The sequence below is a fragment of the Dermacentor andersoni genome, chromosome 6, assembly GCF_023375885.2.
Source record: "Dermacentor andersoni chromosome 6, qqDerAnde1_hic_scaffold, whole genome shotgun sequence".
NCBI lineage: Eukaryota > Metazoa > Arthropoda > Arachnida > Ixodida > Ixodidae > Dermacentor > Dermacentor andersoni.
Genome location: NC_092819.1, coordinates 177316646 through 177337354, shown reverse-complemented (window position 1 = coordinate 177337354; position 20709 = coordinate 177316646). Strand labels below are relative to the sequence as shown.

The following is a 20709-nucleotide window of genomic DNA, read 5'->3' as shown; positions in this document are numbered from 1 at the left end:
ACAATAACTTTCTTCATGAACACCGGTGTAATTCCAGCGTATAGTCTGTACAAATATCGATTAAGTCGTGTCTATAATGCAGAAGTCTAAGAATATTTTTAATCTGCATAAACTCGCCCAATTGCAAACAAGACCACCACATTATAGTACAAGACACTTCGAAGACTGGGCAGTACCGACACCACGGTCAAACTATGGGAAACAGTGTCTGAGGTATACATTACCCACACTCCTAAACTATTACCATTCGGTTGGTTTCAATATCTTCTCTTCGTCTCTTAATGAGCTCCGGCTGATGTATGTGGTTGATTTGTAATACTTCTATGACCATTATATGTGTATTTTTCCTTGATCATCTTCGTGGCTTCTTGAGTAATGTATATGATGTGCAATATTATGTATGTACGGTATACATGTGTATATTTGAATGAAAGAATGTGATGCTGCCTCTGCCCAAATGAGGGATGGGGGACTTGTCAAGCTGTTCAATGGACAGCTTTTTTTCCTCCACCCCACCACCAGTATCTTACAAGATGGAAATAAACTTTCACTTTCATTTCATTTCATATATTTATAAACGTTGTCCGGCGTTACTATGCGAGGTCGTATTGCGGCGTTAGCCCGTTTTCTCTTGCTTTTTCGAGAAAGAGGATGATAACAGAATTTTTTTTTCGGTTGTGTTCGTTCCGTTCTCTACGACGCACTCACACGTATTACGAAAATTTTGTCCTCAGAAATAGGCATCATATTCTTTTTATGCGATCCCTCTCATATATTATGGCTGTATACAGGCCAAAAAGGCAATGCCGAAGCGCACAGCTTACATACGTAATAGGCTGGTTCACCAACCGCAGTGATCGCTGTGTTGAGCAGCGCCATCGGCCTCATGCAGGAAGGCTAGCGTAGACATATGGTAATTTGAAGCCTACTAGACTTGAAATGCACGAGAACGATGCCGGTGCATCACAAATATTTGATAGCGCCTGCCGCGTAGAGGTTTCGTGGTTGCCTTAGGTTGGCCGTGCACCAGCATGCGCTCTTATGCTTTATGTTTTACTCCCTACGCCAAGCGATCAGATAGCGAGCAGATTTACCATTTCATGCTGCTAATACAGAGACACCGGTTTTATTTGTTGAATTAAAACCGATATAAGCAAAATACTTCGCAACACATACACACACCGCGACTGATAATGTGCGTACACCGCGGCTGATAAAGCGCATGGCATTTTTGCGCCCCGATGCACCGAAAAGCTTCCCTGACGACCTTATATGAACGGACATGGCGCAAATTTTACAAAGTACCATCTAAAACATCTCGAAATCGTTCAGCAGCACGCGACAGCAATACTTTCAAGCAGCGCCGCGCCGGATCGCCCAAGCCAGAGAGGAGGAAAGGCTCTCTGCGCGCCCTATCCTCCTCGCCCGATGAAACGGTCGATAGCATCGTGATAAATTATGAGTAGCATTGCAAACGTAGGCTTCGCGCCAATACTCGCTTTTACAATACCATGCCCAGAGCTGAAGACCAAAAACTGTAAAGCTATGACTTCATAATGGAAAATATTGAAAATAAACATTTCCCAGTGACGCAACAGCACGTTGCATGGTGAAGTGGTGGCAAATTAACAATATTTTCATGTGGTATTGATGTATAAAGAACACAGTAGCAATACTGTGAAAGACGAAACTAACTTTTATTGGGCGGACCTGTGCCCACAAAACAGGTTACTCTTAAAGAACGGCGACAGCGGCGAACACAGTCGGCCATCGCCAAAATCTGATCAGGGGTTAGGCGCATCGGCTTTTATACATCAGTCGTCGAATTTTCAAGAGTAATCGCTGGGACTCGCATGTCTTCCACAATGTTCTACACTATTCGCGTCGCGCATACATGCAATCATATTACACAAGGTTCGGTGACAAGCAGCGGATGGAACCATCGATAACACTCCAGAAGCTTCCGACACATGAGGCGTGTCCTGCGCTGTGCGATAACACTTGTGAGGCGGTGAAACGTGGTCGCCCGATAAACATAAACGAGTACACCTGTCAATATCCCTTTTGCCAGAGAGTTTCCTGCAATAATTACTACATGGAACCCTGGTGCGGCACTCGTTTAGGCAACATGGGAATGATGGGCAGTAGTGCATGGATTTGTCATATCTTCGTGCTTCTGAAGTCAGACGTTCTTGTGGTTTTGTTTGTTTGGCTTTATGTGCCCTTATTGTCCTGAATTGCAGAGCACCCTATACTTGTATAAATGTACGAAACATTAAGAACAAGCACAGCCGCTACTAATTGCAGCGCTTATGCTTGTCGAGTCTCAACGCACTGGCGTGTGCTCGAGAAATTCATAAAGGCGTTCGATGCCGCTTGTCAATGCATGCGCCGTGGCGTAATGATTTCATTATTGTGGTTCTGTGCTTGAGGTCCTGTCTTTGAATCCTAGCATGGAACAATATCACTATTGTTTATTTGATTACCTAGTACATTGCATGAAACGACGACATTACAAAGTCACCAAGCCATTCGAAGCATAATTGCGAAAATTAGGCAAATCCACGTACTTAATTCTACTTATTCCCATGCTGGATGAATCGGCTCGCTTGCAGCTTGTGTAGATACTAGCGCCACAGTTCTCCGTAGCAGTTATTGTTTGAAACTGCATGCCTTTCGCGCCTTGCGGGTCAGTCCTTCCGCGCAAGGTTCCCGAAAAGGGGGCTTGAGCGTAACGCAGTCGCCTGCATATGCGTACTCAAGACTGGCTGTAACGCAAGCGCTTGAAACGGTGCTCTTCCGAGCAGTGTTCTTGCATACGCGACATGTACAGGCAGCTAACTTTAGTCAGAGCTTAAAAATATGCGAACGCCACGTAGCTGGACAGATCAAAGGTAATGTCGTTTGCCGTCACTTGGAGGTATTCAAACTATGTTTTCGTTGTGCCTAAACAGATAACTAGTCTTAATTATTCACTTATTGAATAATATAATTAGATGAAAAGTTCTTATGGGGAAATTCTAGAGCGACATGAAATGTGCCCGATAAAGCTTTTTGTTCCTCAATGCGAGGTACATATTGTGTTTTTCCGGGCGCGAAAGAAGCCCGCGAATGAATGGCCAAGATGCCTCGAGTGGCCAGTGGCGCGGCAATATTTCGTGCATTTGCGGGCTTCTGGAACACTCGGAAAGACACTTTTATGTAGCTCGAATTGACAAACGGAAATCTGTATCGGAAGTTTTAACGGCGAAGCCATTCTAAGTCGAGCCTTCGCCGTCGCGCTTCAGGTGTCACGCAAGGGGGCTGGTTCTGGAGCTCACCGTCATAGGGCATGCAGAAAATAGGAGCGAAAGTAGGAGCTCTGTCTTTTTTTTCTTTTTGACATAGGAAGGGCATTAGGCAATATAATAACAAGAGCTTGGTGGTGGAAGTCACCGCCCCATTCCAAAGCGGACGCTCATAGCATCGACCCTGGATAGGAGCGGAATAATCAGAGGGCGTGCCGCGGGAGGGGAAGGAGAAGGTGTATAGGAGCACGGGCTTCGCCGGTGCACGCCCTTTTGCCCCATCGATTCCGCTCGGCACGAGCAGTAACGGCAACGTCGCGCAAATCCCGAGCGCCGAGAGCGAGAATGACAATCAAAGCGCCAGCAGAAGGAAGAAGCTACCGCCGCGGATCAAGAACGGGAAGCGCAAGCCAGTCACCGGTGGACGCAGGCCAACTGCCACATTCAAGAGAAGGCAACCCAAACCAAGCGCCAGCAGAGGCAAGCTAACCCCAACTTGGATAGTATGAGGCCGAGCAGAGATGTCGACGCAGATAGATTCCTCCCACGGAGGGTACCGATGGACAGTTCAAGAGAGAATGCCTCGACCGTGAGTGCAGCCATAGCTGCAAGGTGTGTGATAGACTTTGGTTTGATCACAACCTCACGCAATTGAAGAGTACGCGGAGTCTGGAACCGAAGCTCGAATGTAGCAAAACGACAACGAGGCAAGACTCATGAAAATTACTCTAAACACGAGTTCAAGCTTCAAAAAACGACCACCAGCTTCGCTGTTCTGACAACCTTCATTGCGTGGAACGCAGTTCACTTTTTCATGTCACTCTGCAATTTTCTCATTGACACTTTTCATCTACGTAAACTATTGTCATCCGCTGTAATGTGGAAAAAGAGGACGCTGATGGTGGCCTTGGAGACGACGAAGAAGACGAGTTTTTCTCGCCGCTCTAGGCTAGTTGGCTCCGCCATTAAAAGCTATCTGAGAACATCCGTAAGCTTCTTCCTTCCCGTAACATCATTTGTGGAGGTTCGGGGTAATCACTTGCGCAAGACGGAGCTCCACAGTGGACCTAACCTGGCCGCCATGTTATCCGAAGGAGAGTCTTCAACAGCAGCCCCGTCGTCGCCACTCACAGTCATTCTGGCCCAGCCTCGCGACCCTAGCATGCTTTTCGGGATTGACAACATTGACGTCGATGACTGGCTGCAAAATTACGAACCGTTCAGCGCACACAACAGGTGTGATAACACGCTTATGCTGGCTAATATAATATTCTACCTAAAAAACAGCACGGGTCTGGTTCGAGACACATGAAGAAGATTACAAGTTGGGACCAGTGCACACAGAAGATAAGGGATTTGTTCGGCAAGCCGGTCGGACGCCATCGTGCTCCAAAGAAGGACCTTAGTACCCTTGAACAGACGTCCACTGAGTCTTACGTGGCGTACATCAAGGACGTCCTTGCTCTTTGCCGCAAGGTGGATAATAATATGGCAGAGGCAGACAAGGTCAGCCACGTTTTAAAAGGACGCGTTTAACCTGCTCGTTTACTAGAATATAACAACGGTCAATGAGATCATGAACGAATGTCACCGCTTTGAAGACGCGAAGAGCCGCCGCACAGTTCAACAGTGCACGCGTCTACACAATACCGCAGCTTCATCGACGTGCGAAGACACCTGTCTACTGCATGAGCCCACCTCTTCCAAGAAAGTCGTACGTATTGTCCGGCGAGAAATTGAAGCAGCGTCTCTTGCCACGCCAGTGACGCAGTGCTTTGACGCGAGCGAGCAACATCATCTACTTCAGCGGAGCTATATGGCATTAAGGAGGCCCTTGTGTATGTATTTCGACAGCAGCCGCCAAAGACATGGGTGATTGTCACGGACTCAAAGGCAGCCCTACAAAGTATGTGGAACAGGCATGAGCGTTGCAATAATCAACCTGCAGCATTTGCCATTGCTTATCTTCACCACAGGGCTAAGATTACTGGGCATTGCATAAAGTTCCAGTGGATACCTTGCCATGCCGGCATTTCGGGAAATGAAAGAGCGGGTGAACCTGCGAAAAATGGACTCCAATATCGCAAGTTCAAAAGAACATTCTTTACAAAAGCCGACGCTTCAAACATGGAAACAAATATGCCTATCAAGAAAAAGACCGCATCTGTAATTTGCCGCTTCACCAAGATAACTTCCTGCGTTACATTGACCCAGAAGTGAGACCGAAAATTCCAGGACCACTTCCTCGTCACTTAGAGACATTGTACCATCGTCTTCGACTGAACGTGGCATACACGAACAATTATCTGTACCGCATAGGGCTTACCACTAACCCGTACTGTGATAACTGTCGCACCTTAGTGACAATGGATCACATATTACTATAATGCCCCGCGCACCGCGACGAGAAACACTTCTTTGAGCAACAAATGGACTTGATTTGCCACGAACCGTTAACATTACCGAGAATCTTAGGTCCAATGCCCGGCCCTTTAAGACAGCGACGGGTTTTGGATTTATTGTTCAAATACCTGTCAGGAATTGGTTTAATAGGAAAGCTTTAAAGATTGCACACGTCATATACAACAGCCTAAATTTACCCGCCATGTCACCGGTACATATTAGTGTCAGGTCCATTCGGACATTTATTATTTATATTTATCCTCTTTTTCTCCCACTCTCCTATGGAATCATTTAATCCCATTCCCCATCCCTACACAGAGTAGCATGTCAGCCGTTATATAGGCGCCGGCAAAATTCTCTGTTTTTCTAATGAAGAGCCCTCTGTCTCTCCCTCTCTCTACTTTGACGCTTCTCGGCCGCAAGTGTCTCTCATTCTGTCGATCATTCCCCAAGAACTTGGCAATGTCGGTCTTCCGTCCATCTGCTCAGCCAACCACCCTGACTTTACTTCGTCTGCTGCCTCTGCCCCTGTTCACCGGTCCATATCCAAGACATCGCAACCCTGCCGAATGGCGCATACATGATGAGATACCCATCTGCTTTTGTCGCGGATGTCTGAGCCCCATCTCTCGTCACTGCCGAAGTTTCTGGCCAGCCCACTCTCGACTACGCTTCCCTGCCTACCACCGCTCCTCGCTCAATCCTCGGCCGCCTGCACTCTCCACCGACGTTGAAGACCCATTTGACAACACTCGAGCGATTGCGATTAGCCGCTCGCCAACAGTCGCCGCTCCCATTCGCCCCAGCTGCGTCGCTCCCCGTCCCCAGCTTACCGTCACCGCTCTCCGACAGGAAACAAACTGGGGCAGCAGCGGGAGGTGACGCCGCTCTAGCACCCCGGCTTGAAATTCCCCTGCTGACCCTGCCTACTGATCGGAAACTTCTGGATGTGGACGTGGATGGTTTCCCGTTACAGCGCCCATCGACACTGGAGCGCCAATTTCTATCATGAGTGCGGAGCTTCGAACGCGCTTGCAGAAAGTAAAGTACTTACTTCTGTTCCAACGCGATTGCTCCAGGTCGCCGACGGCGGAACTCCGGCTGTGCTTGGAATGTATACTGCACGTGTGAGTGTAGCCTGCCATTCCACGTCCTTTTTGTTTAGTGTCCTCGAACGTCGCCCCCACGATGTGATCCTCGGGCGCCACTTTTTGACCGCCCATTCTGCTCTGATCGACTGTTCAGCTTGTGTTGTACAGCTTGACCTACCCCTTCCCGTTGACCTTCCTGCTCATCCTCCCACTAAGCTTTGTTCTGCTTCTTTTATTTGCCTCCCGTCTCTTGCAGCAACTTTCATCCCTGTTTTAACCAGCCCGCCTGTACCTGACGGAGACTATGTCCTTACTCCCGCGACGTCAGTCCCGCTTTCTCACAATGTCTCCTTCCCACACAACATCGTTTCTGTTGCGGACAATCAGACATATGTTCCCATCCCAAGTTTCGGACAGTGCACGCAAGTAGTTCCTCGAGGCATGTCTCTTGCCACGTTGTCACCAACGCACGGGTGCCACATTTCTGCTCTATCTGTGGCGCCGTCTTCGACCACTGCTAATTCTGCGCCTTCTGCATCAGTCCCGACCGACGACTTTACAAAGATTATTGCGCCGGACCCCTCAACCCCACAAGCCACAGAGCTCCCTGGCCTCCTCGAGTCGTACTCCGCCATTTTCGACCTGAGCGATCGCCCTTTGGGTCAAACTACGGTCGTGAAGCATCGTATAAATACCGGCGATGCAGCACTTCTTCGCCGATGCCCATACCGGGTGTCGCCCTCTGAGCGACAAGTTATAGAGAGCGAGGGTGACAAAACGCTCGACAAAGGGATTATTGAACACTCTTCCAGCCCGTGGGCTTGCCCTGTTGTTCTCGTCAAAAAGAATAAGAGCTGGCGATTCTGCGTTGACTATCGTCATCTAAACACGATCACCGAGAAAGATGTATATGCACTTCCCTGAATTGACGATGCTCTGGATAGTCTCCACGGTGCCGCTTATTTTTGATCAATAGACCTTCGCTCTGGATATTGGGAAATTTCCGTGGAGGAAATGGACCGTGAGAATACCGCATTCGTCAACTCCAGATTGCCTATATCAGTTAAAGGGAATGACTTTTGGCTTGTGCAATGCCCCAGCGACCTTTGAACGGATAATGGACACGCTCTTGCGTGGCTTGAAATGGTCGATCTGTTTGTGCTACTTGGATGACGTCATCGTATTCTCTTCCAACTTTTGCGGCCCATCTTGAAAGACGTTCATCTGTTGTTTCTGTTTTTAGCACCGCTGTTTTGCAGCTCAACTCGTCCAAGTGCCACTTCGGTGACCGCCAAGTAACCATGCTCGGACATTTCATCGATTCGTTGGGCATTCGCCCCGCCTCCGCTAAAGATCATGCTGTGCAGAAGTTCGCCGTAGCAACTTGTGCCAAAGATGTTCGAAGCTTTCTTGGCATTTTACCTTACTTCCGCAGGTTTGTGGAAAATTCCGACTATGTTGCCTGTCCCCTGACCGACCTCCTCAAGAAAAACGTTCCTTTCTGCTGAGGCTCTGAACAAGCATCTGCTTTCTCGCAGCTCATCACGCTGCTCACCACATCTCCTGTTGTTGCACATTTTGACGCCTCCTCTCCGACAGAAATCCCCACTTAGGCCAGTGGCCACGGCATCGGCGTACTTTTAGCTGAACGCCAATGTGGGCACAACTGCGTTATCGCCTACGCCAGCCGCCTCCTCTCTCTATCCGAGCGCCATTACTCGATTGCCGAGCGCGAGTGTCTCGCCCTCATTTGGGCGGTGGGCAAGTTCCGACCCTACATATATGGTGACTATATACAGTTACAACCGATCACTACCGCCTTTGTTGGCTTTCTTCCCTCAAGGATCCCACCGGACGCCTCGGTCGCTTGGCCTAACGGCTGCAGGAATAAATATACACTGTGGTTAACAAGTCGGGTTCTCTACAACAGGAAGCCGGCTGCCTCTCTTGTCATCCCGTCGATGCACCGGACGGTTTAGTGGATGTCGCCCCGATCAGCGTTCTTTCGCTCTCCGCCTTGAAAGACATCGGGGCTCAACAGCGACGCGCTTAATCGTTACGGCAAAACGGAAACCTACTCTCTGATCCGTCTGACCCATCCCTTCACATGTTCGTGCTAAAGAATGGCTTCCTGTATCGCCGCAACGTGCACCCCGACGGGCCCGAGCTCCTAAGCGTCATTCCGTCTCATCTTCGACAGATTGTACTCCAGCAACTGCACGACGTTCCCACCGCTGGACACCTTGGCGTCACTCGGATCTATGACCTCAATTCGGCGACAGTTTTTCTGGCCCCGTCTCAACCGCTCCGTCCAGTGCTATGTTGCCGCGTGTGAGTCGTGTCAACGCCGGAAAAGGCCAGCTGTGGATCCTGCTGGTCTGCTGCAGCCTTTGGATATACCGACCAACCGTTTTTTTCGCGGTTGCGTTGATTTTCTCGGGCCATTCCCTATTTCAACTGACGCAAATAGGTGGATTGCCGTCGCTACGGACTATACAACTCGCTATGCCATTACTAGAGCCCTACCGACCAGTTGCGCTACAGGCGTCGCTGACTTCTTGCGGTCAACGTTATATTACACCACGGCGCACCTCGCCAACTGCTTACTGATCGCAGAAGATACTTTCTTGCCAAAGTCATAGACGACTTGCTTTGGTCATGTGCAACTAAACACAAGCTTACTACCCCTTACCATTCTCAAACTAACGGTCTAACCGAACGCCTGAACCGCACATTAACTGACATGATAGCAATGTATGTTTCTTTCAATCATCGCGACTGGGACACCATTCTACCATTTGTCACGCTCGCCTACAATTCCTCGCGCCACGACACAGCTGACTACTCATACTTCTATCTCCTCTTCGGCTGTGATGCGACTTTGCCTTTCGAGACTCCCTTTTCGACCATACTTGACTCGCCGGCAGAGTACACTTGGGATGTCATAGCCACAGTGACCCAAGCACGCCAGATTGCCCGCATTCGCCTTTCTGCTTCACAGACACGCCAGAAGTGCCGTTACGACCAGTGCCATCGCCACGTGGAGTACGAACCAGCTGCTGTTGTGCTAGTTTGATCTCCAACTACGCGTGTTGGTCTTTCAGAGAAACTCCTTTCGCGATGCTACAGCCCTTACCACATCCTTCGCCAGGTGACCCCCGTCTCATATGAAGTAGCTCCACTGGATGCCACCGTGCCTTCACCTCTCTGACATCATCCACATCAGCTGCCTCACTCCGTACCTTTCTCGGACCAATGAGCCGAATTAATAAGGTGCTTTGTCCGACGGGGGTGATGTCACAGTCTGTAATGTGGAAAGAAGAGGACGCTGATGATGGCCTTGGAGACGACGAAGACGAGTTGAGTTTCTTTCGTTGCTCTAGGCTGGTTATCTCCGCCACTAAAAGCTATCTATGAATAGCCGTACGCTTCTTCCTTCCCTTAAAATAATTTATAAATTGAATAGTTTACTAATACTAATTATATATATCTAGGCAGGCGGAATGAAAAAAATACTTTTAGTATCTCCAAGCGACGCCAAACAACATTACCTTTGTTCTGTTAAGCTACGCGGCATTTACATATCTTCAAATATATATGGCTAATGTTAGCTACAGGACACTCTTTATGTGCCAATGGGCGGCTTTTCCGCGCAGCGGCAAAGCACATCGCGCTCTCTTGAGTGGCATTTTCTCTGCGAATTGCGCAGGTGAGCTGTTGATGCGGATGACCAACAGTGAGGCGACGCACGTAGTCACAGACCCCCCGAACGCTGAGAAGATTGGTAAAGTGTGCGACGAAGTCAGCATGCCTGAAAAGGTGCGTGGCTCTGTATTGCAGTAAGCAGTAAAATCGGGCTGGCTGGTTCGAGCTCATTAAGGCAGTGCGGAAGAGACTGCCTCCTGTCTTAAAGGGGTAATCAAGAAGGCGCTTGTCACGCGTAGCTCTTTTCTCTGTGTCGCCGTGCCTTTCGTGCTACCTGCACAATGCGTCTATTTTGTCGCCGCGCGTTTTCCAATGACATCATGGACTCGCGTTGAAATAGCTACCCGCCGGTGACCAGCGAAAGCGACCACACTCTGTCGATATCGGGAAAACAAACGAAACAGGATAAAATATTGCGCGGTAGACGTGAAAAAAGACAAAGGTAACACAAAACGATCTGTCCTGTCACATCTATTGCGTTACTGCACATCACGTTCAGTGAATATCACATGGCCTAAATTTCTTTACCGCTGAGCTACAAACAAAGTGCTGAGATAACTGGAAAAAAAGAGCTGGTGACCAATTCTTATGCATATACTCAGTAGGACAGCCTTCATTTGGCAAGCATATTGGGCTCTCTAACTTTCAAAATGGGAAACAAAATGCCAGTTGGCCCATTGTCCCGTAAAAGAGAGCCCTACACAACGGCCACCACAGCGGTGTCCGACGTTATCGCACGTATTTATATTGCTTCCTCCGCAAAATACAGATAAGAGGAACCACGAAAAGGCGGTCCACATTTTTGCGCCGCATTTCGTTTGAATGACAGAGCCGTTTCGTGCTGGGGGAGGCTGCGGGCTTCATCTCAATCCTCGGATTTGAGCACATGGAGGAGAAGGACTTCCGCGAGGTGGCCGTGCCAGACCCACGCAACACGCTGGCCGCCCTTGCCTACAGCTCAGGCACCGGCGGACTCGCCAAGGGCATCGAGATCACGCACTACTCCTTCGTCGCTAACATGGTGCAGAACAAGTGAGCTTTTCTTCCGCTTCTTTTGGTGGTCCGAAAGGGGAAGCTAGGCTTTGTCAGAAGTCTTATCGCCACTTTTCAATAAATAGTAGTATGCAGGCTAGCTCGTCTTTGTTCATGTATGCGACTATTTCTATCAAAACGCACACGATGAAAACACACTGGCGCACCAACTATTCTTCCAGTGGTTGGGCGGGGGGCATGTTTATCCCTCCTTTCTCTAAATATAAATTCTGTGTTTCTTGTGTGAAAAGCAAAATATCATGAGTCACGCCATAGTGGTGGATTCCGCATTAATTTTGACTACCTGTCCTGGTTCCCTGCGCACCTTGGAACCATTGAGGTTGCCTCGCTCAACCCCAATGAGGAAGCGCATTCGGCGGCCGAGGTTTGACTGACCGTGCGCCGGGTAACGCGTCCTCTCCGGGGCGACCCGAGCCTCTCTGCTCGTACAAAGAGACCTCCAAGCATAATTATCTCTCAACATGAATCCTGCCTTTGCCGAACTCCTCGCTGGGCAGGGCCCAGGCAGTCACTCTCAGACTTCTACAAACAAGCACTCACCCGAGTCCCGCGGCTCGGCACACAATGTACCCCGAACGGTTCCCAAGCCCGGATTGCCCCCTGTGTGGTGGTTATGTGGACATTGAGCATGTCCTGTTGGGCTGCGCCTCTGCCTTTCACCCAAGAGAAAATGATGAAGCTTATTCAGGACGAGGACCAGAGCTGTGAAATCCTGGCAGTCCAGAAGGCCCGCGAGAAGGCCGTCAGGTTTGACCTGATGTTCCCTGAGTGGGCCCCAGCCAGGTGACATTGAGTTTACTCGTGTCTAATGTGGACGGAATAAAGCTGTTTCACTCAGTCACTCAGTACCTGGGGTTCTCTAATGTGCACCCGTTGTCAAATCACGGCCGGGAGGGCCGTGATATAATCCCTCACAATGACAAAGCCACGGCGGATTTCTTTATATATATAATGTAGGCTGATGATGATTATACTGCTACGAGTCGCTGCATGAGCGAACGTTGATGAGAGGACTGACGAAGACGACGATCGCCGATAGTCGTGCGCACGGGCTCCATCTAGTATGCCTGTCTTCTGCCCGTTGTATATGTCTTGTATATATATATAGATATATACATATATATATATATATATATATATATATATATATATATATATATATATATATATATATATATATATATATATATATATATATATATATATATATATATCATCATCAGCCTGGTTACGCCCACTGCAGGGCAAAGGCCTCTCCCATACTTCTCCAACTGCACCGGTCATGTATATATATATATATATAACCATATACAAGACATATATATGGCCGGACTCTAGCGTCGTTGTCGTGAGAGCCGGAAAAGGTACCAGGGTCACACGATTGTGTGAAGACGACATGGTGGGTAGCGGCGGATGGTTGAGGAACGGTTGGTGAGCTGCTCGAAGCATTCCCGACGCCGCCGTGCGCTGGCATTGTATATCATCATCATCATCATTATCAGCCTGGTTACGCCCACTGCAGGGCAAAGGCCTCTCCCATACTTCTCCAACTACCCCGGTCATGTACTAATTGTGGCCATGTTCACCCTCCAAACTTCCTAATCTCACCTCCCCACCTAACTTTCTCTCGCCCCCTGCTACGCTTCCCTTCCCTCGGAATCCAGTCCGTAACCCTTAATGACCATCGGTTATCTTCCCTCCTCATTACATGTCCTGCCCATGCCCATTTCTTTTTCTTGATGGCGTAACAACCACTAGTAAACTCAACTGGAATGAACACGTCGAAAACGCATGTGGATCCGCCCAGCATAAGCTTGGTTTGTTACAGCGTAAATTGAGAGATGCTGCACCAGATATTAAACTTCAGGCATACACTACCATTCTTAGACCAAATTTAGAGTATGCTTGTATAATTTGGGAGCCTCATCAACAATACATACCAAATAAATTAGAGCGCATTCAGCGAATGGCGGTTAGGTTTATTTTTTCTGATTGCGACAAAACTCACTCCGTAACCTCCATGCTCGTCAGGGCTGGTCTCACTACGTTGGCAGTGCGCAGGAAAATCACAGGCCTGAAGTTTTTATATCAACTCTATAACATTAAGGTGAACCTGAATTCCAGTTTTCATTCGAAGCGTCCTGGAAGGGTTTCACCACGAACTAATCACAATTACGCTATAATGCCTTATGTGCCAAGAGTTGATGTCTTTAAGCACTCTTTCATTGTCAAGACAATTGTTGAGTGGAATAACTTGAATTCTTGTGTGTTTCCGAGCAATAACATGGTTGACTCTTTTGACTCTTTGACCCTCCAAACTTCCTAATCTCACCTGCCCACCTAACTTTCTGTCGCCCCCTGCTACGCTTCCCTTCCCTCGGAATCCAGTCCGTAACCCTTAATAACCATCGGTTATCTTCCCTCCTCATTACATGTCCTGCCCATGTCCATTTCTTTTTCTTGATTTCAACTAAGATGTCATTAACGCGCGTTTGTTCCCTCACCCAATCTGCTCTTTTCTTATCCCTTAACGTTACACCTATCATTCTTCTTTCCATAGCTCGTTGCGTCGTCCTCAATTTAAGTAGAACCCTTTTCGTAAGTCTCCAGGTTTCTGCCCCGTACGTGAGTACTGGTAAGACGCAGCTGTTATACACTTTTCTCTTGAGGGATAATGGCCACCTGCTGTTCATGATCTGCGAATGCCTGCCAAACGCACCCCAGCCCATTCTTATTCTTCTGATTATTTCACAATCGTGATCCGGATCAGCAGTCACTACCTGTCCTAAGTAGATGTGTTCCCTTACCACTTCCAGTGCCTCGCTACCTATCGTAAACTGCTGTTCCCTTCCGAGACTGTTAAACATTACTTTAGTTTTCTGCAGATTAATTTTTAGTCCCACCCTTCTGCTCTGCCTCTGCAGGTCAGTGAGCATGCATTGCAGTTGGTCCCCTGAGTTACTAAGCAAGGTAATATCATCAGCGAAGCGCAAGTTACTAAGGTATTCTCCATTTACTCTTATCCCCAATTCTTCCCAACCCAGGTCTCTGAATACCTCCTGTAAACACGCTGTGAATAGCATTGGAGAGATCGTATCTCCCTGCCTGGCACCTTTCTTTATTGGGATTTTGTTGCTTTCTTTATGGAGGACTACGGTGGCTGTGGAGCCGCTATAGATATCTTTCAGTATTTTTACATACGGCTCGTCTACACCCTGTTTCCGCAATGCCTCCATGACTGCTGAGGTTTCGACTGAATCAAACGCTTTCTCGTAATCAATGAAGGCTATATATAATGGTTGGTTATATTCCGCACATTTCTCTATCACCTGATTGATGATGTGAATGTGATCTATTGTTGAACAGCCTTTACGGAATCCTGCCTGGTCCTTTGGTTGTCGGAAGTCTAAGGTGTTCCTGATTCTGTTTGCAATTACCTTAGTAAATACTTTGTAGGCAACTGGCAGTAAGCTGATCGGTCTATAATTGTTCAGGTCTTTGGCGTCCCCTTTCTTATGGATTAGGATTATGTTAGCGTTCTTCCAAGATTCCGGTACGCTCGAGGTCATGAGGCATTGTGTATACAGGGTGGCCAGTTTTTCTAGAACAATCTTCCCGCCATCCTTCAACAAATCTGCTGTTAGCTGATCTTCCCCAGCTGCCTTCCCCCTTTGCATAACTCCCAAGGCTTTCCTTACTTGTTCCGGCGTTAGCTGTGGGATTTCGAATTCCTCTAGACTATTCTCTCTTCCATTATCATCGTGGGTGTCACTCGTACTGTACAAATCTCTATAGAACTCCTCAGCCACTTGAACTATCTCACCCATATTAGTAATGATATTGCGGGATTTGTCTCTTAATGCATACATCTGATTCTTGCCAATTCCTAGTTTCTTCTTCACTGACTTTAGGCTTCCTCCGTTCCTGAGAGCTTGTTCAATTCTATCCATATTATACTTCCTTATGTAAGCTGTCTTACGCTTGTTGATTAACTTCGAAAGTTCTGCCAGTTCTATTCTAGCTGTAGGATTAGAGGCTTTCATACATTGGCGTTTCTTGATCAGATCTTTCGTCTCCTGCGATAGCTTACTAGTATCCTGTCTAACGGAGTTACCACCGACTTCTATTGCACATTCCTTAATGATGCCCACAAGATTGTCATTCATTGCTTCAACACTAAGGTCCTCTTCCTGAGTTAAAGGCGAATCTGTAGCTTGATCTGGAATTCCTCTATTTTCCCTCTTACCGCTAACTCATTGATCGGCTTCTTATGTACCAGTTTCTTCCGTTCCCTCCTCAGGTCTAGGCTAATTCGAGTTCTTACCATCCTATGGTCACTGCAGCGCACCTTACCGAGCACGTCCACATCTTGTATGATGCCAGGGTTAGCGCAGAGTATGAAGTCTATTTCATTTCTAGTCTCGCCGTTCGGGCTCCTCCACGTCCACTTTCGGCTATCCCGCTTGCGGAAGAAGGCATTCATTATCCGCATATTATTCTGTTCCGCAAACTCTACTAATAACTCTCCCCTGATATTCCTGGTGCTTATGCCATATTCCCCTACTGTATTGTCTCCAGCCTGCTTCTTGCCTACCTTGGCATTGAAATCGCCCATAAGTATAGTGTATTTTGTTTTCACTCTACCCATCGCCGATTCCACGTCTTCATAGAAGCTTTCGACTTCCTGGTCATCATGACTGGATGCAGAGGCGTAGACCTGTACAATCTTCATTTTGTACCTGTTATTCAGTTTCACAACAAGACATGCCACCCTTTCGTTAATGTTATAGAATTCCTGTATGTTACCAGCTATATTCTTATTAATCAGGCGGCATTGCTTGGCACTGCTGCTTGGCGGCATTGTATATGCCGCCAAGCAGCGTCCGCATCGTAGATCCGTCTTGAAACTTGAAAAACCCGCACTACGCCGATGCGTTATGGGGCGAAAAGACGCTTGACAATATATATATATATATATATATATATATATATATATATATATATATATATATATATATTGTCAAGACGCTTGACAATATATATATATATATATATATATATATATATATATATATATATATATATATATATATATATTGTCAAGCGTCTTTTCGCCCCATAACACATCGGCGGAGTGCGGGTTTTTCAAGTTTCAAGACGGATCTACGATGCGGACGCTGCTCTAAGTTGTGAAGCATCGGATTCACACCGACGTCATTATCGTGTCTTCTCCGCTGTGCGCCAAGTTATACAAACAGAACATGAGAAGATGCTTCCCCCGTGATATAACCACACCTTCTTCAAGCCCATGGGCATCTCCGGTTCTGCTCGTTAAAAAGAAGGACAACAGCTAGCGCTTCCGTATAGACTATCGGACTCTTAACCAAGTTATGAAAAAGACGTGTACCCCTTACTGGATAGATGACGCCGTTTACTTTATCAGTGCTCCCAAGTGTTTTCTTCGATAGATCTTCGTCGCGGGTATCGGCATATTGCAGTTGACAATATGGATCGTGAAAAGACTGTGTTGGTACACCTGATAGGCTCTATCAGTTTAAGGTGATGCCATTCGGCCTATGCAATGCTCCCGCCACAGTCGAACGAATAATAGAAGCCCTCCTTCTCGGCTTGAAGCGGTCAATCTGCTTGTGCTACCTCGATTATGTCATTGTATTTTCGCCGACTTTTTACACACACTCCGAACGTCTCTGAACAGTTCTTTCAGTGTTCCGCAAGGCGAGACTTCAGCTCAATTCGACGAAATGTCAATTCGTACACCGGCAACATTCTGTGCTCGGACACTTCATCGACTCTTCCGGTGTTCGTCCCGATGCGGAGAAACTTCGCATGGTCAAACATTTCCCTGTTCCCACCTGCGCAACCGACGTTCGAAGCTTTGTAGGCCTTCGCTCCAACTTCCGTAGATTCGTGAGAAATTTTGTTGCTGTCGCATGCGCTATAACTGGAGTTAGAGGGCGTGCGTGTAAGTAGTCTTTTGAGTCACTAAATAAACCATCAGTTGGAAGTTAGCTCTCACCCTGTTCTCCGTTCCTTTTCATTACCCCTTCCACCTTCTTTTTTGCTCATTCTGTGCTGCGCTAGAAGCCTAAGAAACTCTAATGGGAGTTATTAAGGAAGACGCGACTTTTTCCTGGGTTTCTGGCCAAGCTACTGCAATCGTTGAATTGACGACGCGACTCACGTCGCCACCGATTCTGGGCCACTTCGACGTGTCCACCCCAAAAGAGGTTCGCACCGACGCCAGTGGCCATGGTATCGGCGCTGTTTTTTTTTTTCACCCCGACGGCAAGGTTGCGACCGTGTCATTGTGTACTCCAGCTGTCGTCTGTCACCAGCCGAGAGCAAGTACTCAATCACCGAACGGGAATGCCTCACCCTTGCTAGGGCAGCAAGTAAATTTAGCCGCTACCTCTAGCGACGCCTTTTCACGGTCTTCACCGATCACCGTGCCCTATGGTGGCTTTTGCGTTTAAAAGATCCAGCTGGACGTCTCAGTCGGTGTGATGTGTGGTGCGCGACATAGTGCCGTGATCGGGACAGCCGAGAGCAGACGACGCTGAGTGCACGCGCGCCGAGCTGGAAGGAGCAAAACGACGACGCCGAAGAGCGCCCGGCACGTGAACGCGCGGCGCAGGAAAAACAACAAAAAGACAAAAAAGCAACCAATTAGAAAAGACCACGGGGCGTCGGGCAGCCAATCAGTAAATGCCAAATCGGCCAGACCACAAGAAAAAGCGTGGTGCGCTGGCAGAACGGGGGCGACACGCAAGAGGACACGCAGGGAGACGCAGGGGAGACGCCAGGAGAGTCCCAGGAAGCGACGGCAGGAGGAGGTCAACCACCGGAGTGGGCGTTGAAGACGGGTCGTCGGGTTCCGGACCCGAGCCCACCAGGACTTCACCCGCCCGGGGCCACCTGCCAACCTGTTCCTGTGCGTCGCCCGTCTACCTGAGCGTGCCGTCAGCTCCTCAAGGCCGGTGAGCTTTTGCGCCAGTGGGCAGGACGAGAATAGTCGGGCTTCGGGCCCGAGTTCTACGCCAGCTGCCCGGCCAAAACGCCACCCCCGTCTGCCGTGCCGCCTGCTGCCCGAGGCCGGCGTTCGAGCTTCCGCGCCGTGGGCGAGAGGAGAGCAGTCGGGCTACGGGCCCGAGCTCTCTGCCCGGCCAGAACGCCGCCACCGTCCACTCCAGCCACCCAGCCGCCAGCGTTACCTCGCCTCGCCAGAGCTGGCGCGCTCCCGGCGCCCGGTCGGTCAACCTACGCCGCGACCTTTGGTGAGACCGGTGCCACTCCTTCTGCCAGCTTGTCGCCGCGTTGCCGCGTCGAGACTGCGACGCGTCCCCGCCCTCGCGGCAAGCCCGGACTCGCGCCCTCGTTAAAGCCCTAAGTGTGTTCTTTACCGCAATGTTTTCTTGAATGTTTATTTTATGCATGCTTTGTTTCGTTCTATTTGCTTTATGCCTTTTTATGTTTGATTAAAAGTCTTTGTGTGTGTGTTCAAACCAACGGCTTTGTCCTCAATTGGGTTCTCGGAGGCTCCGCCTAAGAGAACCGTTAAAACATTGAGAACACGAACCTCTCGCCCCCACATTTGGGGTCGTCACAAATTGGCGTCCACGGCAGGACAAAGCCGTTCGTTTGGATTTTTTTTTCTAGCGGATAGGAACTATGGCTAACACACGAGACTTGTTAGCGCTAGCCGAACGCATGGGGCTAGAAGGTGCGGAGTTGAGGGCATGGTTGAACGAACACGAAGAGCGGGCGCGAGAAGAGCGGGCAGCGGAGCGCAATGCTAGGAGGGAGCAACTTGCATTGGAGGAGAATAATTTACAACTGCGGCTAAAGGTCGCAGAGGCGGAAGGCGCATATGCGGGGAAGAAACAGCCTGAAAGTAGTTTGTCTGACTTAACCACCGTCGCCCAGCGATTGGGTTTGCATGGGGAAGCGTTGCACAGGTGGGTGCAGGACAGGTGGCTGTTAATATGCGAGAAAGCTCAGAGGGAGCGCGACAGGCGAATGGCAGAGCAGGCAGCTGAGAGGGAACGCCTGAAGGAAGAGCTTCGCAAGGTGCACGTTCGCATCGAGGCACTCGCGAATGCTTGCTCCGAAGGGACGAGCTCCATTATTGAGGATGCAGCACAGCAGTGCAGCGGCGCCCCAAGGGTTCCCTCCGACATGGCCTCAGGCCTCGGTGACCAAAAAGTGTCTCAAGGCAAGACACCTGGTAATGATGCCATGGTAGGCAAAGATACTGAAGTATTGTTACAAGACAAGGAGCATAGTGCCTCCGTACCTCAACTAGTGCCGCGTGAGCACAGCGCAGGCGATGACTGGCTTGTGCAAGATTCAGAGCCACCATGCCTAAGCATGGTTCAGAAAACTGAAGTTAGAACTGAGAACCTCCTACAGGTTAAGTACAGTACGTCGGAGTGTTTGCGCCAGGGTCAAGATGGACCTGAAGATATCAGGGCTCCTGAGGAACCAGGTTCGGTTCCAATAAAAAGTACTGAGTTGTCCTTACTGCGTTCCTTGAATTCAGCAAAGGCAACTGCTTATGACCCTATGTGCACTGGGGAGGGCTCAGGCCTGTATACCGCACCAACTTATGTCTTTAAGGATCCAGAACATGCTATGTGTTCTCATGCTTTTGTGTGCGGTTCGACCATTTGCACTGATGCGGCAACCATGCATTACAAGATTCACTACCTTAGAACGCAGGCAGTGACTTGGTCGGCGCCATGCAAAGACATTAATGCCCAGAGTGATATGGCCACGAACTGGCCAGTGCACTCTAAACGAGAAGACAGATGTCTAGTCCGCCTCATGTGGGAGAGGGTCACCTGAAGGAGCCGATGCTCCGCTTATGGCTCTTCACGGACTTGTGACCTCGGACTTCGGGACTTCAACTTGATTGTTTATAGAGTGTGTCGTGATAGCCTGTGATGCTACAGTTCTTATTCCTTAGAGTTGTTGTGGTGTTTTTGAATTAGTGTCTTCCGTTATGACTTTGATCTGTATGCTCAGTGAACTATGCAACTGTGTGAACTGTGCATGAAGCCTTACAGTGCAATCTCGTGAACGGACAATGACTGTACTGTTGTGAACTATGTCGCGCACTGAGCAGCAGTTTTTCTTCAGAAAAACTTGTT

At 48.8% G+C, this 20709-nt stretch overlaps 1 protein-coding gene across 1 annotated transcript in view; it reads left to right on the top strand.

Moving 5' to 3' along the window:
* LOC126523916 (uncharacterized) overlaps nt 1-20709 on the top strand; it is a 469956-nt gene that overhangs the window by 153292 nt on the left and 295955 nt on the right. Inside the window, exons 5-6 of the mRNA XM_055066991.1 lie at nt 10491-10600; nt 11316-11518. Coding sequence (XP_054922966.1) covers nt 10491-10600; nt 11316-11518 — 313 coding nt within the window. The remainder of the gene's footprint in view (nt 1-10490; nt 10601-11315; nt 11519-20709) is intronic.